General features: G+C 33.7%; 1 protein-coding gene across 2 annotated transcripts in view; it reads right to left on the reverse strand.

The window, feature by feature from the left end:
- Positions 1 to 366: 366 nt before the first annotated feature.
- Positions 367 to 27,288, reverse strand: part of LOC149793759 (alkylglycerol monooxygenase-like) — a 35,523-nt gene continuing 8,601 nt past the window's right edge. The window contains exons 4-11 of one of the 2 annotated variants that reach the window (XM_089967743.1): positions 21,042 to 21,145; positions 16,961 to 17,056; positions 12,685 to 12,817; positions 11,641 to 11,720; positions 10,886 to 11,020; positions 9,967 to 10,083; positions 7,681 to 7,763; positions 367 to 3,700 (exon numbers count right to left, since the gene is read on the reverse strand). In XM_089967743.1, the coding sequence (XP_089823869.1) occupies positions 3,511 to 3,700; positions 7,681 to 7,763; positions 9,967 to 10,083; positions 10,886 to 11,020; positions 11,641 to 11,720; positions 12,685 to 12,817; positions 16,961 to 17,056; positions 21,042 to 21,145 (938 nt within the window). In that variant the 3' untranslated portion in view covers positions 367 to 3,510. Of the gene's footprint in view, positions 3,701 to 7,680; positions 7,764 to 9,966; positions 10,084 to 10,885; positions 11,021 to 11,640; positions 11,721 to 12,684; positions 12,818 to 16,960; positions 17,057 to 21,041; positions 21,146 to 26,690; positions 26,795 to 27,288 lie in introns of both variants that reach the window. The other variant, XM_089967744.1, reaches the window with a different exon arrangement.

Consider the following 27,288-nt stretch of genomic DNA (forward strand, 5'->3'; position numbering starts at 1 on the left):
TTGTCCATTGTCTATCAAAAAATAGCTAATAAAATGATTTTCATCTTATAGTAGAGCTGGATTTGCAAGGCAGCAGGCAAAGATTCCAAATGTAAACTGATTGGTGAACATATCTGAAGGACAAACTGCAGAGCACTACCAAAGGTAAAAATGTTTTAATACAGAAAAGGAAGTTTTTGGACTTAATATTGTTGGAGAGATCTTATTAACCTAAGTTTTATTTGTACCGTATACTTTACATTGGTTTATATATATATATATATATATATATATATATATATATATATATATATATATATATATATATATATATATATATATAAACACACTCACCAATGAATTAAATCAAAAGTCATAATGAACATATTGAGAAACAGAATAAATTTATTTTGAGATCACAGCCACAGGAGAATTATATTACTGTTTATATTTATTGTATAAATAATCACAAAACTTAGCAAAACACAAATGGTAAAAAAAACTGACATAATCCAGTAATAAATCTACTCAATCGACACTGCAACAGATTCATTGACAACATTATTGGATTACCTCTATAAACTAGTGGTACAATTGAGTGCACTAAGGTGAACGGATGACAGTTTCGTGTGTGGTTTAAGTAAATGTAACATAAAAATTCACCCCAGGCATTATGGATTAGTTCTCCAAAGACAATGTACTCCTTTAAAAAGATTTTTCATAATGACATTATCAGCATTGCTCTTATTTTTACAAAACAATAAAGGTACAAATCTTTGAAATGACAATGCTTTTCCAATGACTTCCCTTTCAAGAAAAAATGGTTAATCTCATTGGGTATTCACATAACTCTGGCATTACATTTAGAGTGACATGTACTTTAGTCTGGTTTACAATCTTTAACAACTGACACTACCTACCATGAATTGCTAAATTTAGAAAACTGGTAACCAGCCTTGTTTTGTTCATTGAAGAGTATTTTTTGTGTGTGGATTTTGTCAATGTTGATGTGAATATCTTTTTCAGGTGTTTGTGTGGAATCACTTTGAATCATCATTCATTGCATCTTTTACTATTTAAGATTTTTTCTTGCATATCAATTCACATTTCATTTAAATCGCAATACATTCAATTTATCAGGTTTGTGCATATTTTTGTTAAAAATCCAATATTTGGATTTTGTTGGTGTACAAAACAGAAAATGAATAATTCATAAATAACGTTTTTTTTTAACCATCATTAGTGTTCTTCGTTATAATCCAACCCCAACCTAGTTATCTTGTTACAATATTTTTTTTTTAGCAGTTGTGGTTACAAAGGTTATAATAAATGTAAGTGATGTTTTACTGTTTTTATGAATAATCAGCACTTTGTCTGAAACCCTAAAAAGCAGTCATGTTTAAATCAAGGTCAAAGGTGTTTACATATATTTTTGCAATGCAGTCATTCACAGCAGTGTCAATGAACATATTTTGCTTAAAATCAGTGTTGCTGGTTGCATTCAGCAGGTGGTTGTTCATGACAGTGCATTAATATAACAAAATTGGTCCATATACTATGATTGTAGCAGAGGTCACTCAAGGTTATACAGTACTGTATTAACAATACTTGTTCCATAACCATTATGAGAAATGACAGTCTAACATGACCAGGCTGTTTTGGGATTTTTTGCTGTGTTAAATTTCTGATCTCTGCCATAATCAAATACTGAGATCAGTTTTTGATGGAGGACATAATTTTTCATGATTAAAATTTTTTTTAACAGTTTATCAAATATATTCACAATGAAAGATAATAAGGATACAAATATCAAAATCATGGTTCTGTGTAAGGATTCACACCATGCTATTATAAAGAATATCCTATTTTTTCACAAGACATTATTCCCAAAAACTGTTATAACTATTAAAACACACAACAATTATTATTATTTTGACTTACTTCTCTTAAACCTAAGAGAAACCTGAAAACTTAGTCTTTTTCCATCATTCTTACCATCTATACTTGCTTAAAAGTTGAGTCCAACTGCAAACTGCACAGACCCAGATCTGCTGTTGCATTATGCAAAGGCAGATTTGGGTCCGCAGTTTGCTAGGAGTTATTGGTAAAACAAACAAAACAGACCCTAATCCACCAGTGTATTATGCAACAGCAGATCAGGGTCAATGTTGTATGCCGTTGGAGTTGACTTCTAATCAAGTATGATAAAGTACATGATCCTGTTGCTCTCAGCTGTTTTCATGTGTAATTCTGTAATGTGAATTGTATTCAAATATCTAAATTGGATGAATGTTGACTGAATACATTATTCTGTTTGCTTTTACACAAATTTCTGTGAGTAATTCAACATTTAGATAAAAAATTTGGTAACTGAGCATGCAAGAATAATGGTCATAGACAGTTTTCCAAGTTTTAGCCGATTGTGAGACTGTTCAATAATGACTTTAATACATAAAAATACTTAACTATTCATCCACTGATTATAATCTCATAATCTTTCAGCTAATAATATCAAGCGAAATGAATGAAAAAAATGACCGAAATACAAGATTGCAATACTTTTTGGAATCACAGACTTGCTTTGACATTCAATACAAATTTTATCCCAGTAATACTGTACGGTACTTGGATGAATAGCATTTTTAAACCAGATGATTGAATAATTCATAAAAGCCTTGATTATTTCACAACGAGTTGTACAACTAAGGCTTCTGATGAGAACAAATGTTTTCTCACATGGTAAGCCCAGTGGGATCTGCCTGAAAATATTTTGAAAAGTTGGAGGTGGACTAATAATTGGGAATTTTTTCTGTGATAAGAAGAATTTGGCAATGTACTTCATGTTGAGCTACTCCCACCTACATTCCAAATACTGAGCAGGAGGAATAAAAAGGTACTAAAATAAAAGTAAATAGATTTGAGACTGAGGTTAATCTAGTGTGTGGATGGACAGACAAACCTACAGACATATGGACACACACACTGACGCCTAGGTGATTGCTCTGTCAATCAAATGTTACTGAGGTACAGGGGAGTTTGTTTTGACACAGTTTGGGACTTAACATCAGACATTTGATTAGTGAAGTAATGTATTAAAATTTTTTTAAGCAAATGTTGAAATGAGACAATAAACACAATTCTTATTGATATTACACAGGTAATTTGAAAAGGGTGAGTTTTATCTATGGATGACATCCTCAGCCTCCCCATTCAAATTGGTGTCCCTTAAATTATACTTCTTCATTATCTGGATCATTTAACAAAGGACATTTTGCTAGTTATTGTCTTGTCAGAAAATGTAAAATGTAAAACTATAATAAAACTATTATCTGTTCCTCATTAATCTGGTAAATTAATCCAGGTTATAATAAATCAAATGAGACTAAACTTGGAATTTACAAAAATGAGTCCAAAAATGTAATTTGGACTCCAAAATAAAACAGTTATCAACATTTTAAATTGGAATTAAGGATTAAAATTTTGTCCTCCATACATTTTGTGACTACAAAGCTTCTTCTTTTGATCCAACTCTTATGCAGATTTGGACTTGAGAAGGATTTGGATTGTGGTGGCACTCCGTGACAGCCATAACAGAGCTGACAGGAAATACACGATGAAGACGGTGTTTCCAATTGATATTCCTATGGTCCAGTCAAATTTCTTAGCAGCTGCGATCAGGTATAGGCAACACCGAACTGCTTCCATTAATGGAGCAGACCTCCTGTGAAGAACAATCATACATTAGTGTCTTGCATAAGTATATATGTGGTATAAAATTGTGAATTTCTTGAAATGAGTTCTTCACACACCTTAGCGAGGATGCAATGAAATAATTGCTAACAGTTTATAAATAAAATGCACAAAGCATTTTGCAAAAAAATGACTGCAAAGACTATTTTTTCCCCCAAGATAGAATACCAAAACAAATGCAGGTCATCATATAAGGAAGCGTGCAGTGTAATTGCATAATCTATCATAGGTCCCCAACTGGCCAAACTATAAAACCAAATGAAAGGCTCAAGTTGCAGTGAGCAAACCAAGTCAAACAAATTTAGGACCATGGTATAAAAAGCACTATTATATATATGGCCATGATATATTTAGGGGAATTATTTGTAGGACTAAGGTATATTGAGTGTCATTATAAGTAGGGCCATGGTATATTGAGCATTATTATATGCAGGGCCATAATATAGTGAGGGGCATTATTTGTAGTGCCATGGTATACTAAGGGACATTATAGGTAGGACAATTTTATATTCTGGGGCATTATGGTATACTGAGGGGCATTATCTGTAAGGCCATGGTATACTGAGGGGCATGTAGGACCATGGCATATTGTGGGGTGTTATATGTAGAACCATGGTATAATAAGGGGCATTATGTGTAAGACCATGTTATACTAAGGGGCATTATACGTAGGACAATGTTAATGTTAGGGGTATTATATAAAGATCCATGGTATATTGAGTGTCATTATATGAAGGACCATGGTATACTGAGCATCATTATATGTAGGGCATTGGTATACTGGGGGCAAAGGCTATGATATACTGAGGGGCATTATTTGCAGATCCATGGTAAACTGAAGGGCATTATTTGTAGGACCATGGTATACTAAGGGACATTATATGCAGGACCATGGTATACTAAGGGGCATTATATCTAGGACAATTTTATAGTGAGGGGCAATATATATAGGGCCATGGTATATTGAGTGTCATTATATCTAGGGACATACTGTAATAAGTGTCATTATATGCAGTGCCATGTTATACTGAGGGGCATTATATGTAGGACCATGGTATACTAAAGTGTGTTATATGTATGACCATGATATACTAAAAGAAATTATATGTAGGACCATGTTATACTAAGGGGCATTATATATAAGACAATGTTATAGAGAAGGGCATTATATCAAGGTCCATGTTATATTGAGTGTCATTATACATAGTGCCATGGTATATTGAGTGTCATTATATGTAGGACCATGGTATACTGAGTGTCATGATACGTATTACCATGATATACTTGGGGAGGGGGCATTATCTGCAGGGCCAATGTATACTGAGGGACAAGGGCCATGGTATACTAAGGGCCATTTATTTGTAGGACCATTGTATACTAAGGAGCAAAATATGTAGGACCATGATATACTAAGCAACATTGTATGCAGGACCATGATATTGTAATGACCATGGCTAGAGTCACAATGATTTGGATACTATTTTCAGTCTTTGCTTCTATTAAGTTTGTTTTTATAAATATGGTGAATATAAATATGAATTAGAATGTTCACTTACAAAGCATAGCAATTATATTTATCTCTAATGTCTATGGACTGTCAAACTAGCAGCCAATCCTGGCAACCGATCAATATATGTAACCTATTTTCGAGGTAGAGTTTCCTGCGGTAAAACGTCTTTGAAAGTCTGTCATAAAGTTTTCAGAGCGTACTGTTTAGCTTATCTGGTACACATATTATGCTCTTATGCTATTACTATGTGTAACTTATATAAAATACCTACAAAATCATGACGAGAAAAGTCCATTTATATCCTTGTATCACGATGTCCGCCATTTTGGATTAGCATGAGTGTTTCATATTGAGAGATTCTATAATTTTGCATTCACAATTATTCTCTCTAATGATAGTAGGGTACTGTAAGAAGGTAATGTGCATGATTTTGTAATAACATCATTGCAATAGTGTTGTATCGATGTATGCAATTTATGTTTTGATGTGAATCAAGTGCAGAACCCATGGCTACATGAATCGATTCATTTATTCAAGACTTAAGTTATCATCATAAAGTTTCATAAAGTTTAATTTCACATAAACTTGATCTCTTAAAATGTTCCTATTCATTTCATAGACGAGTCATACAGTATTCAAATACTTATTGTTATGTAATTTATGTATTTGTAATGTTGACATGGTATACAATGCAAAAACTGTATTGTTTACAATGCAATACACAGCACACCATAAAAGACAATGATTGGTTACATGGGTTGCCATGCATTCAGCAATTGGTTGACTTGTGTCATATGGTGTCTGGGGAAGGTTATAAATAGAGGAGCGCTGTCAATGTTGGTCAGACAACTAACGAGTACAGTTGACGCCAAAATCCAAAGTGACAAAAAGAAAAAGCAAAGTGTCAAGTTAGTACATTTTGGACTTTTAAAAATAGCACATTTTACAATATCAAATAAACAAGAATAATATATTTATTCCAACAAAAATAGATTGTAACAGTTATCTCCCACCACACCTGACAGCCCCCCCCCCTTCCAGTTTGTTATATTAGAATTACATAATCTGGTTGTACACAATAACTATAGCTCTTATTTATTATTTATTTATTTATTTATTCATTTTCACAATCCATTAAACATTGTCAAATTGTTCTCGATTTTATGTTGATGATATAACCCCAAGCTTTTGATCTTTTCTTACATAACACTATCAGTTCCTATGTACAAAAATATGTAGCACCCTTAAGGACCAAAAAGGGCTATACAATATACTCAGGGGTATTATATGTAGGACCATTGTATACAAAGGGGCTTATATGTAGGGCCATGGTATACTGTTTTTTTTTTTATAAGTATGGTCATGTTAACCTGAGGAATTATATGTAAGACCATGGTATAAAGACAGGCATTATATATTGGGCCATGGTATAGTGAAAGACATTATATTTAGAACCATGTTATTCTAAGGGGCATTATACATAGGACCATGGTATATGAAGGGTATTATATTTAGGATCATGGTATAGGGGCATTACTGCACTTAATGCTCATATTTATTTGAAAGGGTTTATGTTGCAAAATGTTTGTGCAATTTATATTTAATTTTTTTTAAGTTTACCTTAAGTTGACAACAAATGTGAACTATTGTGCTGAGGTGCTGTAAAATCACACACGTGATTCTAACAGCAGTAATGCAAAAGCACTGCTTTAAACAGCATCTCCTACATGTCTTATATTATGTTAAATTCTACTGCTTTTGAAGAGAAAAAGAGTTACTGGTACAAAAGATTATATTAAAAACATAATTTTTACATGTTTTGTCCCAACATTACAGAGAATGGTTGGAGCCAGTCCACTGAAGATCAGAAATGTTATACTGGTGCAATGATGTGTGGCTGAGTAGTTGGCATAAAAAGACAAACACTGTATTCACAACCAGCTGTTAATTGATGTAATCAGGAGAGTTTTATGGCCAGATGCAAAATGTTTTATGAGGTGTTATAAGTAACAAAGGAATCCAATCTTTACAGAAAATTATGAAATATAATCGACTTTTTTTAATTTATTGAGTAATAAGACACAACACTGACTGATATTCATTGATTATTATTGTAACACTTACCTTTAGAATCTAATTCATGTTCAAAACTTGCTGTTTTATTACATAATAAAAGAATACATATTATATAAAAAATTCTACTCTTTTTATTTTCAGCCTCTTTAAAATGCATAAGGTTTATATCAATAGAAAATCTACTGGTTTAGAAGCCAATTTACTGATCAATTTGTTTCATATCAACTGATCTGGTGTCCTGGTTCTGTCACTTGTATATCAAATACTACATCCTACATTTTTATATTTTTAGTAGCCCTGCGTACCACTATATAAAATAAATTCCAACCTATATAAGTGTATCTATGCATTGTAAGTCACCTTACCAGTGGTCATAGAGAGCTCCAAATGTTGTCAGGGAGTATATTATATAAAGTATGCAGGCAGCCATAAATAACACTGGAAATCCCTGCAAATATATAAACAGATAGAACTGGGTTTTTTTTGTCAGAGCCACCTTTGATATAGCTAAGCAAACAACTCTGTATTGAGGCTAACTAAGGGTGTGGACAGGAATGCATGAACACGCACATGGCTTCTAAAGTGATCACTAGGTCCAGCTTCCAACAAGGAAAGCTTGAAAATTAATGGAAATATTATATTTGCTCAGTACAAATTTGTAAACAGTACAGACCCAGACATCCAGTTCTATATAGTGCCATTTACAGCTCAGAGTCAAGACTTTAAACAGTATAGACATGATGCATCGATTTGATAACATGTCAGTTAAGCCTATTGTCCACTATAACAAATATAGACATAACCTATCAATTTCATAGCATGTCCGTTAAGCTTATCGTCCACTATAAAAAGTATAGACACAACCTATCAATTTTATAGCATGTCAGTTAAGCTTATTGTCCACTATAAAAAATATAGACATAACCTATCAATTTCATAGCATGCCAGTTAAGCTTATCATCCACTATAAAAAGTATAGACACAACCTATCAATTTTATAGCATGTCAGTTAAGCTTATCATCCACTATAAAAAATATAGACATAACCTATCAATTTCATAGCATGCCAGTTAAGCTTATCATCCACTATAAATAGTATAGACACAACCTATTTCATAACATGCCAGTTACAGCTCATAGTTCACTATAAAAAATATAGACACAATCTATCAATTTCATGGTATGACAGTTAAGCTTATCGTCCACTATAAAAAGTATAGACACAACCTATCAATTTTATAGCATGTCAGTCAAGCTTATCGTCCACTATAAAAAATATAGACACAAACTATCAATTTCATAACATGACAGTTACAGCTTATGGTCCACTATAAAAAGTATAGACAGAACCTATCAATTTCATAGCATGCCTTCAAAGGACAATTTCAGCTCTGAGTCTATCCTATAAACAGATAGGCCCTGCCTTCTTATCACATAGAATGCCAGTTACACCTCAGGGTCTACACTGCACACAGCATAGACCAAGCCTTCTTATCACATAGAATGCCAGTTACACTTCAGGGTCTACACTGCACACAGCATAGACCAAGCCTTTGCATCACATAGAATGCCAGTTACACCTAGACCAAGCCTTTGCATCACATAGAATGCCAGTTACACCTCAGGGTCTACACTGCACACAGCATAGACCAAGCCTTTGCATCACATAGAATGCCAGTTACGCCTCAGTGTCTACACTGCACACAGCATAGACCAAGCCTTTGCATCACATAAAATGCCAGTTACACCTCAGGGTCTACACTGCACACAGCATAGACCAAGCCTTTGCATCACATAGAATGCCAGTTACACCTCAGGGTCTACACTGCACACAGCATAGACCAAGCCTTTGCATCACATAGAATGCCAGTTACACCTCAGGGTCTATTCTGCAAACAGCAGAAATGTAGCCATCCAATCATATAGCATGTCATTTGTAGCTCAGTATCTATAATGTCTTCAATGCCAGTTAGATCCTGAAGTCAACACTGTATACAGACAGAGCCAGTATGAACAGTTCAGGCTTTACACTGTTCAAAGCTGTTTGTGTTGTGTACACTGTATATACAGCTGATTATTTTACAAAATGAACAACTGACACGTCCAGAAGATCCAAGAAACTTTCTGCTGATTCTAGATGATAAATGTTATAAAACAACTTTTGCAAATTAATTTCATCAAATATCTTACATGAATGTCACTGTAGTGAAAGCACAACAATCTATACATATCCAAATGTATGGAACTGGATGACACCATTCTCACCATCAGCCAAAATAAAATGTGTTAAAAAAACAAGAGATAATACAATAGCCTTGTAATAATGAATCATATATGTATCAAAGCACTGGAAAGGTTTTTTCATTTCTTGGATGACTAGCAAAATATAATTCATTTTGGCACTCATGAAATAAACAGCTGTATTGTGATAGTAAGTGTAAATTATTGACAAAATAATTTTCAATTATTTTATGTTCCTTATGTTTTCACATGGCTTTGTCTCTCATTAAAATATTGCAAGTACCACATGATGAAATGTAACCAGTATTAACTTAGGGAAAGAAAATATCCTCTAACTATTTTTAGAGTTGTACATTCACATTAAGGAACATGAACACTGGATTGGCTTCCACAAAGATTTATGAGACTACCTGTGTGTTCTTGGCAAGTTCCTGATAGCCAACAACAAGAACTGAAAAGTGTGTCCATACATAGATATTGGCCCATAAAGGTAGTTTTCTATCATATTTCTCCACTGGAAGATTTACCTGAAATTGAAAGAAGAAAAAAAAATTCTGTAGAGAGAGTACCAAAGTATATACATTCACTTTATTTAAATGCATACACTTGGCACATCCTCCACACAAACACTCTGTACTATTGACCATTTACACAAGCTGACAGGGGAAACAGGGCAAGAAAGCAATGATCACAAAATGATTCAAACTCAGAACCCAATTATACTGTATCAGGCATTCACAATTCTGCTTGATGTTAGAATAAGCAGTAAAGATACAATAGTGGCTTTCATCTGACACTACAATCCCTTCTGAATCTGACCTCTGACCTGAGATCATCTACCTCACAAAGACCATCTTAAATTTCAAGTCTTTGTTTATCTGAGTTCCAACAACACTGATATTTTGTTGCTGAGCCCCTCTGTCTTCCAGGAATCTCATGCAAATGTAGAGCTTTGATGTTCAAATGTAGATCCTGAATTCGAAAATGCTAAACTCAAGTAGCCCATTTGAGTCATCAAAGGAACATATATATCTGTTTATTGTGCCTCTCTACTTTCCAGACTGTCTTAAAGTCTGCCCAAATTTTTGACGGAATCATGAAAAGATAGTAGCTTGACCCTTGACCTTTAACTTAAATCCATTAATTTGGTCCATAAGGCACATTCAACTGACCTATGACCTTAAATAAATTACCTAAGGATGATCTTCTTTATTAAACAATCTGGATCTACCTTGGGATCACTCTAGCCATTGAAAGCATGTTGCTAAGTTACTTCTAGTACTAAATATGAGACCTGGAGACATTGATTTTGAACATCTGGGTACTTACCTCAGGTAAATCCTCCGTAAGCCCCAATCTGGGTTTCCCTGGAGTCCATCCAGGCCCCTTGATGAACACTGATATCTTGTTGGTCCATCCCTCTATTTTCCAAGCTGTTTTCAAAATGTAGATCAAATGATGGAACTGGAAAAAGGTATAACATAAATTTTAAGCAATGTTCAGAATAAACCCTAAAAAGAGGTCACAATGACTTACTTTTAGTGAGTGACAGACAAGTCCTTCATCCAAATTAAGATGCACCCAGACTACAGATATGATCTCAAAAAATAGTATTTAAATAAATGTAAAAAAAATTAATTCTTCATACTACTAACTTCAAATGTAGGAAAAGTATGCATGCCATTAAATTACTGTGCCAGATGTGCATAAAGTAGTTTCCAGGACTGTAATGGATGAACCAGTCCATACATTATATTACTGTATCTATGCATAAAATGGTTTCCAGGATTGTAATGGAGGAACCAGTCCATACATTATATTACTGTCCCAGTGCATAAAGTAGTTTCCTGAATGTAAAGGATGAACCAGTCCATACATTATATTACTGTACCTGTGCATAAAATGGTTCCCAGGATTGTAATAGAGGAACCAGTCCATACATTATATTACTGTACCTGTGCATAAAAGTGGTTCCCTGGAATTTAATGGATGAACCAGTCAACACATTAAATTAGTGTACCTGTGTATAAAGTATTCTCCATGACTGTAACAGAGGAACCAATCCATAGATTATATTACTGTACCTGTGCATAAAGTGGTTCCCAGGACTGTAATGGATGAACAAGTCCATACACCACCTGTTTTTCTTCTGCCTGGAAAGTTCCTGGATAATAAAAAATAAATTATAATGTAAAACCTTCTAATAATAAGTGAAACAGATGCTGCTTGGTTTTAAAAGGCAATTGTTGAAAGGATTATCTATTTTAGTAGTGTGTCAATAACTCAAGATAGATTTGTGCCATTTGTGAAAATATTGAGAGGTTTCTTGTCAAGTTTGGTCAAAATCTACCCAGCCGTTTTGCTGAAGCTGTGTCTTATTTAGAGGTCTTACTATTTTTTAGCAACAGTGGCTTCTCTAATTAAGTAACAGTAGCCAGGGGTCCACGAGTGGCCAAGTGGTCTAAAGTGCTCACTGTTACAGATCACTGCCATCTCACCTGTTTGTGTTGGTTAAAGTCTCAAGCTTGGCCAATGTGGGTACGTAAGAAAGATTGCCAGTAGCTTATCATGAGTAGGTAATTCTTTCTGGGGTTTCTCGGGTTCATCCTCCATCATGTATAGCCTGTTGTGTGCTGAAAAATGGCATTAAACAACAACAACAGTAGCCATATCTGAAGGCAGATCAGCATAATTTGTATAAATTTTAAAGATTTATTTGAGCCAGGTTACTTTTCCTCAAATGTTATTAAAACCTGTTCAGATTTTTTTCTTAATAGTCTTTTAAAGGGTTTCCACCATATTTTAGTAATGGTGGCTTTATCTGATGATGGATGGGCATAAGTTGTAATAATCGGAAAGTGCTTTACATTGCCAGGTGGCTCGTTGCCAAATCAGGTCTAAATTCATCTGGTGCTTTGTTGTTTGGACGCAAAATGCATGATGCATGACACACGAGAGATATAGGGCCTTGTCATAAGCTTATTTGTCCTTTAGCCAGGTAAGCTAAATCCACCAAATGTGTAATCATTCTGAGGGTCTAATACAATTCATTAAAGTAAATCTGTGAAGGTATAAATAAATAAATAATATACAAATAAATAAATAAATGACACATTATATCCTTTTACCAAATATTCTGTCAAATATAATGAGGGTTCCACCATAGTTTTTGTCGATGCAGTATGGGTTGCGTCCATGATGGACTCGATGATGACTAGGCGTATTCAAAATCCACTCTAGCGGTCCAAGGTTTCGCACAATCTGAAACAAAATTTTAATAAGGTTAAGCATATCAATATGCTAAGTTATGGACATCCTTGACATTTTCCTTGTTGCTCTCTGACTGATTACAATTACTGCAATTGACATTCTTTCTATTTTTATTGCATATACCCAGGATGAAAAATTGTGCATCTTGTTTAAAATCATGCAACAGGCCAACCTAACTGCCACTACTAAAGCTTCTCAATCAAGGGACAGTAAAAATAATGTTTTTAATGTAGCCTTGTGTATACAATCATGGGGTCAATATTGAAATACTGTTGTGAATGTAACGGGTAAAAAGAACCATTTTACAGCAGGTTTTACAGCTTCAATAAAATGTACCATTTTACAGTAGGTTTTAAAGCTTTAATAAAATGTACCAATTTACAGTAGGTTTTAAAGCTTCAATGAAATGTACCATTTAACAGCAAGTTTTACAGCTTCAATAAAATGTACCATTTTACAGCAGGTTTTTACAGCTTTAATAAAATGTACCATTTTACAGCAGGTTTACAGCTTTAAGAAAATGTACTATTTTACAGCAGGTTTACAGTTTTAATAGAATGTACCATTCAACATCATATTTTACATCTTCAATAAAATATATCATTTTACAGCTTCAATAAAATGTACCATTTTACAGCAGGTTGTACAGCTTCAACAAAATGTACCATTTTAAAGCAGGTTGTACAGCTTCAATAAAATGTACCATTTTACAACAGGTTTTATGACTTTAAAAAAAAACAACCATTTGACAGCAGCTTTTACGGGTTCAATAAATTATACCAATTTACAGTGGGGCTTAAGGCTTCAATAAAATGGGTGACTTTACAGTAGATATTATGGCTTCAATGAAATGAACAAGTTAACATGTTTTACTGCTTTAAATAAAATGAACCATTTTACAGAAGGTTTATGTCTTCAATAAAAGAAGTTCAAGTTGTTGACAGTAAGTAATTAAATGAGGAAAAACACATGAATATTAAGTAGCCTCTTTCAAATTAAGTTTCTGACAAACTCTCAAGTGGTCAAAGGTTGGTACAGCTTCCAGACTTGTGTCATTTTGTTACAAAACACATCTGTCACAATACAATCAAACAGGAAATTTGTAAACAAGACTTATTCACTTTCAGGACACCTTTTCTAGGCAAAATTAATTTTTTTTTACTCTGTCCTGAATTTTTATATTTCCATTACATGAGTCGGCAAATTTTTTGTACAAGATCTTGACAACACTATATATGCCCATAAACTGTACAAACAGTAAAAGGTCATGGTAAATGGTCATGGAACACTATCAATACATGGCAGTTTATAAAGCTGATTGCCATGGAGGTAATTCAAATGTAAGTTGGTCACAAATAAACAACCATCCTTGCACAGAGTACTTGACTGAGCAAGAATAGTTAGGGTCATGTTGAGTTATGAATCCATTAAGAGATCTTGACATAAAAATATATGTCATAACCTGTACAAACAGTAAACAGTCATGGAACAATATCACTACATGACAATTTATAAATCTGATTGTCATGGATGTGATCAAAATGTGTGTGTGTGTGCATGTGTGTGTGTATGTGTATGATTTATTTTTGAAATGTAGCTTTAACAATTTTTTAGTCATATTGCTACAATGTCTGCAGTGTGACAGTTTATAGTGATGTCTAGCACTGGCGCATCATGCTGCAGACATGTAGCATGATGTCCCACCAAGTCACATTATCCTGACACCAGGCTGACCAGTCCTAACACTAACCTCTTAATGCTGAACGCCAAGTGAGGCAGCTGTTAGTACCATTTTTGTAAGTCTTGATATGACTCGGCCAGAGATCGAACCCATGACCTCCCACATTTGAGGCAGACGCTCTAACCACTAGGCCACCAGGGCAGTAAAAAAAATGTAAGCAGGTCAGAAATAAACAACTATCCTTGCACAGAGAACTTAACTGAGCAACAATAGTTAGGGTCGTGTTGAGTTATGAATCCATTAAGCTCATTTGCATAGACAAAGTACACAAACCAATTCAAGTAAGAGATGTGTGTTAAAGAAACAAAATTTCTATTTTTTATTGCCTTGAATGATAAGTCATTTTTATTACAGATGTTTCGGTAGTTCCTGATCAGTGGCAATATTTTCTTGAAGCCAGAAATTACCACAGTTGGAAAGTGTGGAAGCGCAATTCATTTTTTCAAAGCAAAATGTCAAAATGCAGCTGCTATACAGAGAGGGATAAGCCATTGACAAAGCAAGCAGACCCCAGCAAAACAAAATTTTAGAACAACTGGTTGATGTAACTTGACTTTATGAAGTGTAGCAGCAAGGGAGAGTATTTTATTCTTTGCACATACCACAAACACTGTATCATGATTATCGTAGTCATTCTAGAGAGTATCTTGAGTATATGACAACAGAAACACCACCCAGCACCAGGACAATGCACTAAAGCCAAGCTTGATCCCAAAAGCAATGAACATGTTTTAACATTCGAACTCATCTGGCCATTGCATGTTTCACTTTTCCTCACAACAATGCTGATACTAATAGAATCTATGGTGGGGTTCGCACTGAGACAAGGAAATCCCAATCATGGGGTTACATTATTTGTCTCTATCATTCACTTTTATTTCTTCATATTTATCTCCAGGTCATTTGGTCTTATAATATTTTATAAAATCAGAATAATCATCTCAGTAGAATCCAATTATATTTACCGCTTATACGCCATCACCCACAAACAGCAACAACTTAATAGGTATAATTGTTAAGTATTATAAGTAATGCATGATGAGGTCAAAAGCTACATGCAAGTGTTATTTACATATGGTGCATTAATATGAATATGTTAATGAGAGCTGTGGCGTGACCTGTCGATTCGAAGTACACAAGTTTTACTCATCAGAAAAATAAGAACATATGTTTGATAGTCTTGAGGTATTATGACATTTAATACATGGATGTTATCAAATTAACAATAAACAATGAATATTTATTACAAGGAAACAATCCCATTGAGCCAAGCAGAAGGCAACAATGGTTGCATCCCTTGATAAAGTAGTTCCTAATGCGTGGACACCAATGATGACCTGATTGCAATGACTTAACTGAGCAAAGAAAAGTAAGGTTAGCAGAAATGTTAGATTTCTCTTTTGCATGGTTGCGAAAAAGATCACAATTTATGCTGAGAAAAATTCAACAAGGTCTTTGTGTAAGTATCAACAACAGTTTGTTTTCATTTTTCAACAACTGATATCATTCTAAATATCTCTGTAATGTCATTTAAAAATCTGAATGTAATAAGTTTATAAAATACCATCTCATTCAGGCAAACTCACATTGATACCTAAGTAAATAAAATCTTGTCAAGAAGATCACATTACCCATAATGCTTTTTAAGACACTGCCATTTTTAAAACCTTCAAAATAGTTAATACTACCCAATCTTCAACGTATTTCAATGTAAACAATTTCTGAATGTAAACAAGTTTGAGTAACCTTATACATTAAAGGGCTAAGTTTGGTGTACAATGATTTAAAATACAAGAATATACCTTGGTCATTAATAATTTCAAGAAGATTTAGTTGAATAGAAGATATTTAATTTAAAAGTACAAAACACAGGACCACCGGGAAAGGAAATCTGAAAACATATCATACAAACCAACACACGCAAGACATGTATGGATTAATATGGATTTCTGTGTGTCACAGATCATATGTGAGAAAGCCCTGTTGGACGTATCTATTTTATATGAGTGTAAATGATAAGTTAGATGCTAATGCATAATAAGTGTGCATCATTTCAGCCAATTTTAATGTTAAACAGACAAATGTAACCACTATACAAGCAACCTACTGTCAAGTTAAAACTATTTTTTGAAAATGTATCCAACAAGAACATTATATACTGACACACACACACACACACACACACACACATACAGACACTTTAAAATAAAACAAAAATAACTGATCATGTACTCTACTATGGGATATGGAAGTACAACATGCATATAATGGACTTTTTATGCTGGAGGACTGGGTGGAGAGATTTTGATATCAATACTCCGTCACTTTTGGAAACTGACACATAAGTCAGAATATTAGATGAACTTTGGGATTGATTGGTTGAAAATACATACTTCAGTGTGGATCCAAAATTGGTAGAGAAGGTTGAATTGCTGGTGGACCAGAAAAACCGAGGGTGGAAGCACAAGGGCCAGAGGAAGATAAAACATCTGAAAGAAAAGAAAAAAATCAGTGTAATCACTTTTGAGAATTTGATAAATTCTGTAAAATTAAATTTACATCATATGAAATGTTAGTTATGCACAGTGAAATGCTAAAAGAACTGAAATTAAATACATTCTTAATAACAGACAATTATCAATTTTTGTTTCACTCATTTTTGTGGATGGCATATGTTTGAGGTTGCTATATTTTCCAGTAGAAATACTGGTAGATGCGTCATAAAAAAGGTTTTCTATAATGTAACTAAAATTATGGTGATATATCCAATCTCTAGGATAAAAATTGACAGTAAAATACACACTTTTCAATGTAACATCTCACTAAAGAATACACTTGTTTTATTTTAATTAATCCACACTTTTACAAATAGTTTTCACATATAGATCAGTATCGCCCTGTTTCTGTTATGAAAATAAAAGTCTGTCCATCTTCACATGTATAAATATATGTAAACATGTAATTATATGATGCTTAGGCACCCTATTTTTGCATCTGGCTTAAATTCAAGACTGCAATGCTAAAGTAAATAGATATAGATACACTCTGCTCAACTTAGCATGGTCTTGATTTAAAAGTGTCTGTCATGTTTATAGGATTGTAGGATGGAAGATTGTTCATTGTTTTCTTTACTAGCTTAATTGCCTGTCCTAGGAAGGGAGTCATAAAAGAAAGTTTCAACATATAAATAAAAAAAGTAAAAAATAAATAAATAAATTGGGATGCCTGAGTTAAAAAGAAAGCTTCGACATAAAAATTACAAAAAAGTATTTTTTAAGATGAGAAATTCATAACCTCTTGTTTGGCAGCCAGAGTCATAAAACAAAGTTTCAACATTAAAGTTTTTAAAAAGTATTACAAAATTATTTAAAAATTAAGATGCATGAGTTTAAAAGAAAGTTCAAAATAAAATAAGAAAAAATGAAAAAACATTGGGATGTCTCAAGTTTCAAATGTGTGACCTCATGTTTGGCAGATGAGAGTCATAAAAGAAAGTTTCAACATAAAAATAAACAAAATTAAAAACAAATATTAAAAAAATAATTGGTATGTAGGAGTTTAAAAGACAGTTTCAACACAAAAATAAAAACAAGTATTATTTAAAAAAAAAAAAAAATCAAACTCATGATCTCTTGTTTGGTAGCCAGAAGTCAGGAAAGAAAGTTTCAACAAACAAGTTTTAAAAAATATTTTAAAAAAATACAAAATTGAGAGTCATCTGTGTGTGTGATTTGGAATTTTAATGTAGCTTTAACATTTTTTTCAGTCATATCGCTACGATGTCTACAGTGTGACAGTTTATAGTGATGTCTAGCACTGGGGCATCATGCCGCAGACATGTAGCATGATGTCCCCCCCAGTCACATTATCCTGACACCAGGCCAACTAGTCCTAACACTAACCTCTTAATGCTGAGCGCCAAATGAGGCAGCTGTAAGTACCATTTTTGTAAGTCTTTGTTATGACTCGACCGGGGATAGAACCCATGACTTCCCACATCTGAGGTGGTCGGTCTAACCAATAGGCCACTGGAGCGGTATTTGAGAGTCATGAGTTTAAAATAAGTTCAACTTAAAAAAGTGAAAAAATCCCCACTGCAATGCCCTGACTTTCAAACTCATAATCTCTTGTTTGGCAAGCATGACAAATAGAATGACAAATGGGTGTGTTTTATGTTTAACAGTCATTCATGTTTTTTCTGACACTATCATCTTCATTTTGATACAAAAAACTTGGAGTATTCATTTGATTCATTCATTTTATTTGTTTGTTATCATATCTTCTGGATACTGGACGAGATGACATGTTATGCCTAGTGATCTTATAAGGATATGATATAATCGCCAATGACAATGTTCAACACGAGCTGAGGCAGTAGTAGCAATGCCCCTCACCCATTTTATCCTCCCTGGGGGATATAGTTAAAGTTATCTGAATAATTACTTTTTGGTGAAGACATGGTGTTATGCATTAATATCATAAAACATACATTCTTGGAAAGAATGAAAATTATTTGACATCAGACTATTTTTAGCGGAAGTTTTTGCTCATAATAAATAGGCAGGATATTTAAGGATTTCTACAAACACAAAAAAAGAAAATATGAAACAAATTTGACCAAACCCAAAGAAAAAGTGGATATGAGCAACAATTGCCAAAAAGTCTGAAGAAGATACATGCCTAATAGTATTTGTAATAAGAATAGATTAAAACAACAAATTTTCCAAGAAATTTTCAACTGAACTATGATATTATCACTTTAATGATGGAACTACTGAGTTTCTCAATAAAAAATGCATGGCACCAAGACCTACATAAATATGTAAAATTTTTGTATGTCCAACTCCTATAGGTAAAAAGAACGTTTACAATTTCTACAATTGGCCAGCCTTCTTACCCTAAGGGAGGTTACATAGAGAATAGAGTAAATAATGGGAAGGAAGTCAGGCATAGAGGGTTGAAAAAGATATAAAGAAAAGCCATTAATTGATTGAATATGCAAATGTAGCTGTTGATCGGAGGTAAGTGCAATGGGAGGCTGGGCTGTATATGCACTGTAGATTCATTTTCCTGGGTACCATTTTTGTGTATTTAAAGAACTTTATATTAAATCTTTACTTGAATCTGTGGCCATGTCTCTAATAGGAGACAGAAGAGATCCTACTTGTATCCATGTCTCTGATAGCAGAAGGAAGATATTCTATTTAAATATGTGACCATGTCTCTGATAGGGGAAAGAAGGGATTCTATTTAAATATGTGGCCATGTCTCTAATAGGGGAAGGGAGGGATTCTATTTAAATATGTGGCCATGTCTCTAATGGGGAAGGGAGGGATTCTATTTAAATATGTGGTCATGTCTCTGATAGGAAAAGGAAGAGATTCTATTTAAATGTGTGGTCATGTCTCTGATAGGGGAAGGAAGGGATTCTATTTAAATATGTGGTCATGTCTCTGACAGGAAAAGGAAGAGATTCTATTTAAATGTGTGGTCATGTCTCTGATAAAAGGAAGATATTCTGTTTAATATGTGGACATGTCTCTGATATGAAAAGGAAGAGATTCTATTTAAATATGCACCATGTCTTTGATAGGAGAAGGAAGATATTCTATTTAAATATGTGATCATGTCTCTGATAGAAGGAAGAGATTCTATTTAAATATGTGGTAATATCTCTGATAGGAGAATGAAGAGATTTATTTAAATATGTGGTCATGTCTCTGATAGAAGAAGGAAGAGATTATATTTAACTATGTGGTCATGTCTCTGACAGGAGAAGGAAGAGATTATATTTAAATATGTAGTCATGTCTCTGATAGGAGAAGGAAGAAATTCATTTAAATATGTATCCATGTCTCTGATAGAAAGAAGAGATTCTATTTAACTATGTGGTCATGTCTCTGATAAGAGAAGGAAGAGATTCTATTTAAATATCTGGTCATGTCTCTGATAGGAGAAGGAAGAGATTCTATTTAAATATTTGGTCATGTCTCTGACAGAAAGATGATGGCCATGACTCTAATGAGAAAAGGATGAAATCCTACTTTTTTTAAAAAATGGGTCATTTTACATTACCTTCTGAAAACAGTAATAAAAACAACACAAAATCTGGTACTCTGGAAATTCAAATTCATAGTAATTTATTAAAATCTTAACTCTCCCCAATCAGGAAGTGCATCTTTCTAAAGCATGGGGTAACCAGCATTGCGAAACTATATGTGTGCTCCAGTTGAAAACTGTGAGCTAACACTCAAAATGTTTAATGCTAGCAAGGTATCTTTCAGTGTTGTAGAAACATCTAACAGTGCCCATACTGAAAGCAATCAGAAAGACTTTACATTTTTTGTACTGTATCTTTAACTTTTCTCTCATGTGGAGATATTGCTTTAAACTTAATGCAAGAGGTCAAAGATGCATCAAGCTTACATGTATATAATAGTGGGCTTACATGCATTGCTGGGAGAGATAACTCACCCATGACACATATCTATGTATCATTGATTGTCTGAGGGCAGTAGAGAGATTGTAATCTTCTGAGCTATGATGGGCTTGGTGGCCTGCCCACATAATATTAACCTCTGTAACACAAAGTATTATATCATAAACAAAAAATCTGAAAACGAAAATGAAAACTCATGTATTCATCCAAACTTTAGCCCATCCAACCAAAATATTTATTACCAACTTTGACAAAAATATTAGGATATGTGGCTAATTTTCTAACACAATCTCATGCCTCCATCTTGGTCCTTTCCTTAAAATGTTGCACAAAAATATCTATCTCTTCTTGAAACAAGCTCAATTGTCCAATTGAGAATAATTATCTTCCCATATAAGCCAATGGAAAATTACTGTAATCGCCAATATGATAAAAAATAGAATAACATATCCATTTTTCTTTAAAGCGTTTACTATACTTACAAACAAAAAATAACTGGTATACTTAGCACTGTCCATTATCATCACTATAGTCACGTACTCACACTCACACTTACACAACCACACTAATATTAAATATATTAGAACAAAAAGTTTCTGTCTTTAAAATCCACTGGACAATGGAGTATTTCCTTAATTTGATGTTGTCTTTGTTGATCTCATTAGCTCTCCAGGGCAGAAGAAGGTAAAATTATATTTCTGTTCATCCTTGCACTCATTAGAGATGGGATATTGTATTTCAGAATGACTATTGTTGATAGGGTGTAACCCCGCAACAACATGCTCCATTATAACGAGAATTCAGATATAACACTGTCATGGTGTGGCTCCCAAAATTTCATATACATGTATTTTTCCTGTACGTGAAAGAAATACTTTTTCTTGTTAAAGGTATGAAACAAATAATGTGGAAAAAGTTTACTATGATTTTGAGGAAGAGATTGTATATGAATTCTAATATAAAAAGATCATGTCATGGCCTTTGAAATTATGTATGCATGTATTTTTCTTGTACCCCAAAAATATTTTTTTCTTCTTAAAAGTATGTTTAAATAGTTTATTCTGGGATTGCACTGGGCTTCGTAAATGTCACAAATTGCTTTTTGTTTCCTACTGGCAACAAATTATACCATCTGGTAATTATTTTGTGACAACATTTTAAGCTGTTTAAAATCTGTATGTACAATCTTGGTTTTGGAGTGGAGAAATTCATATGCACCATAAAAGGAAGCCACTAACTTGGATCTAAAATACACTGAAATTTATCTGTTGTTACATAAACAAATTTTTTGTTCATATTGACAAACCATCTTAACAGTGCATTGTTACATCATAATCCTCTTATGCTGACATCTGGCTTGAGCACTGTATGCTGTTAATCCACTCAAACAGTCATACCACTGGACTGGCTATAAGCTATCAAACTTTGAAGGTAGCAACAGAAAGGACTACAATTGAGCAAATGATGGTTAATGTTTTTTTAATGTACCCAAACAATTTTTTTCTGCTGAAACTTCCAAGAAACTGATTACCATGACTACATCTGAAACACTGATCATCCTGTATAAATACTAAGCAAATGAAAGAACATTCAGTCAGAATCAATGTTCTACAATTATATAATTGTGCCATGTGAATAAGAAACTGGCATTTGTTTAGTCCTCCAAATTTGTTCTTTAGCAGTGGCTTCAATAACACATGCACCCTTCATATCATGCTGACTACAACTTCAATAAAGACAAAGCACCTTTTATCAAAGGAAGTCACTGCCTAACTTAAATACAATGTAATCTGATGGACTGTTGCATTTTCCAAAGTGACCGGAAGATGTTTATTTTGCCGTGACAGTTTCCTTTTTGCAGGAAAAATGTTTATGCCAATGATTGCTACTAATGGTGACATAAAATGCAAATTAAATTTCCAATCTTTTAAAACCATAAATATCTTGCCGTTATGTTTAAATTTGTTCACGTTTTCATTTCCCTATGAATAAATAGCCTCATCCCTTTGGTAGCATTGGCAAGGTGATAGCTGTCTCCAGCTGACCAAAATCTAGGCCAGTTTAAGTACATGTAAACAACTATAGCCACATGCTACCAGCGACAACCTTGTGGTGAAATGTTTAGTGGCACATATTTGTTGACAATGAGATATAGATCAAACAAGGACTACCATTCTTGATATATGTCTTATCTGTGTTTCCTAAAAAGATGTGACTTTTTCAGATATACAAAATTTATAACAATTTGATTTGTACTAGAATTTATGGATTTTTCATAAACATGTACTCACACTTAACACATTATGGACTATGCTACACAAATGTTAAGTTGACAATATACAAGTGTATTTTAGACTAGTTTTATCTTCATTTAATCAAAAGCACATACTTTTGCATCCACTTTTATACCCACCCACCCAAACATCTCCCAGCTATCTTTTTTTTGGTACATGAATCGTTTCCTGCAACTGACCTGGCTGCTTATAATATGGCTCATCTATTAGACAGGGTCAGGTTCTATGGTCCCCAACTGCCATGTTATAGCAGGGTCAGGTTCTATGGTCCCCAACCACGTTACAGCAGGGTCAGGTTCTATGGTCCTCAACTACCATGTTAGAGCTGGGTCACACTATATTCTTTTTGCAAAGGGTCCTCCTTGTTGCTGTGCTTCTCAAACTCCATTAAAAGAAGTTCTTAAATTTAGTTTTGCTGGGCTTTGCTTGCTATGTAGATGGTTCATCTTTGCCTAAATCACAGCTGCATTTCTACATTTTGCTTCATAATGAATCACACTTGTACACTATTCTAACTACCAAAATAATCATGTTTTGCAATTCATGTATGAAATTGTTGTTGTTGTTGTTGTTGTAGGGTTTAATAACATTTTTCAGCACAAGATAGGCTATACATGGCAGCTAGTATAAAATGGTGGAGAAAGAACCCGGGGAAAATTCGGAAAGAAACACCGACCCCCGAGAAGCAACTGGCAAGCTTTCTCACATACCCACATTGGTTGAACCCGAGACTCAAACCCATGCAGATAGAGGTGAGATGGCAGTGATCTGTAACAGTGAGTGCTTTAGACCACTTGGCCACTCAGGACCCGCATATATGAAGTAAAATCTGACTTTAAAGACACATTATCTCTGATCATAAACTTGCTAATAATCTTTAACAATGATAATTTAAACATTCTCATTCAAGCCAAATAACCATACATTTGTTCTTCAACATGCATCGCTATGATTTATACAACTTCAAATGAATTGGGTTCTTCCACTTAATTTCCTTTAACATGCAATTTAGCCTTTTGGGCTATCCTACAGCAGTGTTCAAAGGACTTGATATGACATCACCCTAGCTATTCTCAGCCAATTAAATAATCTGTCAAATGGTGTTTGCATATATCTGACTAACCTATCTTTTAATTGTCTCTATGACAATCATATGTACAAATTGCCCCAGGGATAGTTTACATGGCTTCTAAGCAAGACTGTTTACTGTTTACACAGACCACATCCTATAGACAAATAATGGTGGTCAAAAAATTGCCTCATTTGCTCTGTCTATATTTGTCCTCCTAAGATTACCAGTACTCAGAATCGTGTTTGCAGAATAAGTTATGGCTAGTATGATTGGTCTTTATGGTTGAATCACCACAGGATATTATATACTAGCAACAATATTAAAGTAATTGTATTGATTTTAAAGTTAAAAGACTTTTAACACTGGAAAAATACTGGTATGAGGTAGTGCTGGCCATTAAACTTCTTGTGACCATTCAATAACTCACTATGTTTTCTATGGCTGATAAACTATCATTAGAGTAAAGGCCCAGCTAAACTTAGCCCGTAACTCCAAGAGGTCTCTGATTCTCTGATGAAGTGGGGAATCCTTACAATAAGAATGGGAATAGGGATGAAATGCAGACTCAAATTTAAGTTTCATCTGGTTTATTAACAGTCACAAACTTGTATGGCATTAAAATTTCAAGACTCAAATATCAGATGCATCGCTTCCATTGTAATAACTTGTTGATTTTATATCACAGTTGTTGTGTGCAGTTGGACAAACATAAGTAATTTAAGTAACAGTTTTTATGAAAGAAGCTGATAGTAACATTTATCAATGTCAAAGTTTAATGTTCAGATGTTATATTAAATTTATTGTTTAGTGATAGACTTTTTGGAACATTGGCTAACTTTTCATTAAATTCATATAGGTTAATTTCAACAAAGCCTTGAGAAACACTCAATGGCTGTAACAAAAATAACTAACGGCATATGTACAAAGCCTTAATAAACACTCAACAGCTTTATAATATAACAAATAACTTTAGGAAAGAGCCTTGAGAAACACTCATTTGCTCTATACTAAAACCTGCACTTATTATTATTACTATTATTATTATTATATTTCCTATTTATATTGAATTGTATTATACATCATTATTTGACCAAGATCTGCAAGAAACACTTGACTGCACAGAATCATAAAAATACTGTCTGAATACTATTTAGCTGATAAATAGATATTGAAGCTGAAGTTGCTGATTTAAAACATGACAATGAATGAACAAATATCCATTAAGGTTTTAGCACAAAGATGTAGATTTCAAAACTTAGTTTGAGATTTATCCAAAATTTTCAATAAAAGAAACATTATTTTCTTTGCATTTATTTATGTACATATTGTGAAATAACTATGAATTCTGATTTGCGGAAAATAATAAATAAGAGTTACCTTTTCTTTGCACACTTCCTTATATGGTATTCGTAGTAAAATAATAGTAAATGATTTTCCCATGATCTTTCTAAACATAAGGTGCTCTTAGCATGACCTTTGGAAACCCAAACAGGTCTTAGTAGAGACACTGACAAGCCTTTTATACCTCCTGCAGAATTCTGTGATTGACAGGGAAAATTCTTCTGTTCGCTGGGTAGCAACAGCAGGGAAAAATTCTGCAAGTGTGCACTTGCAGGGGCAATCATACTCTGCTATGATAGCAACAAAACTACACCTAAATTAAAAATTGTAATTGAAAACCTATATAACCCAGAGTGTATAGCTAAGTGTGCATACAATGAATTTATTCCCAATCTGTCAAAATTTGAAGTACGAATAAATGTTTTAGCTTTAATATGAGTGATGTCGTAAGCAAACCCTAACTAGTATGCAAGATAATGACAGGAGTATTCCAAATGTGCCAAAATTGGAAATGTGGCTAATACCTAGGAATGTTATTTGTGCATTCCTGGCATAATAACATCATGAAATGAAAGAGTTAAATGGATGATTTTTATGGGAATATGAAATATACCCAAGGATCAAACTTATCGTCGTTTGGTATTGAATAACAGTAGGTATTCAAGAATAAATTAATATTGTCCATAAATGTTGACAATATGCACCCACCTAGCTGCGATGTCTTAACCCCGTCTACGAAGTAGAGGCACTGGTATTAGTACTACCACTCATGCTGCTTTACCACTAAAAGCTTTACAATGAATGAAATTGATTTGTAACTGTTTTAAACAAACATTAGAGGCTAGATTTCTGCCCATTACAATATAATGGTGATACTCTGATTGTCAAAGTCTTTATCATTTATCGTTGTTGAGACATACTTCTAGGGTGGGATGGGCTCTGTTTGGATAAATACATGGTGGTACCTCAACACTTACCCATGCAAAATATTTTTGTATCATTGACTGACGTAGAGCTGTGGAAAGGTTATAGTCCTCTGAACTGTGATGTGCTTGATGACCTGACCACATTATGTTTACTTCTGTAAGATAATCAATCAAGACTGTAATGGGTCTAATCACCTGACCACATTACGTTAACTTTTGTAAGATAATCAATCAAGACTATAATGGGTCTAATCACCTGACCACATTATGTTTACTTCTGTAAGATAATCAATCAAGACTGTAATGGGTCTAATCACCTGACCACATTATGTTAACTTTTATAAGATAATTAATCAAGACTGTAATGGGTCTAATCACCTGACCATATTATGTTAACTTTTGTAAGATAATCAATCACGATTGTAATGGGTCTAATCACCTGACCACATTGTTTACTTCTGTAAGATAATCAATCAAGACTGTAATGTGTCTAATCACCTGACCACATTACGTTAACTTTTGTAAGATAATCAATCAAGACTGTAATGGGTCTAATCACCTGACCACATTATGTTTACTTCTGTAAGATAATCAATCAAGACTGTAATGGGTCTAATCACCTGACCACATTATGCTTACTTCTGTAAGA

Source organism: Sinohyriopsis cumingii, chromosome 8, assembly GCF_028554795.1.
Source record: "Sinohyriopsis cumingii isolate HCF-2022 chromosome 8, ASM2855479v2, whole genome shotgun sequence".
NCBI lineage: Eukaryota > Metazoa > Mollusca > Bivalvia > Unionida > Unionidae > Sinohyriopsis > Sinohyriopsis cumingii.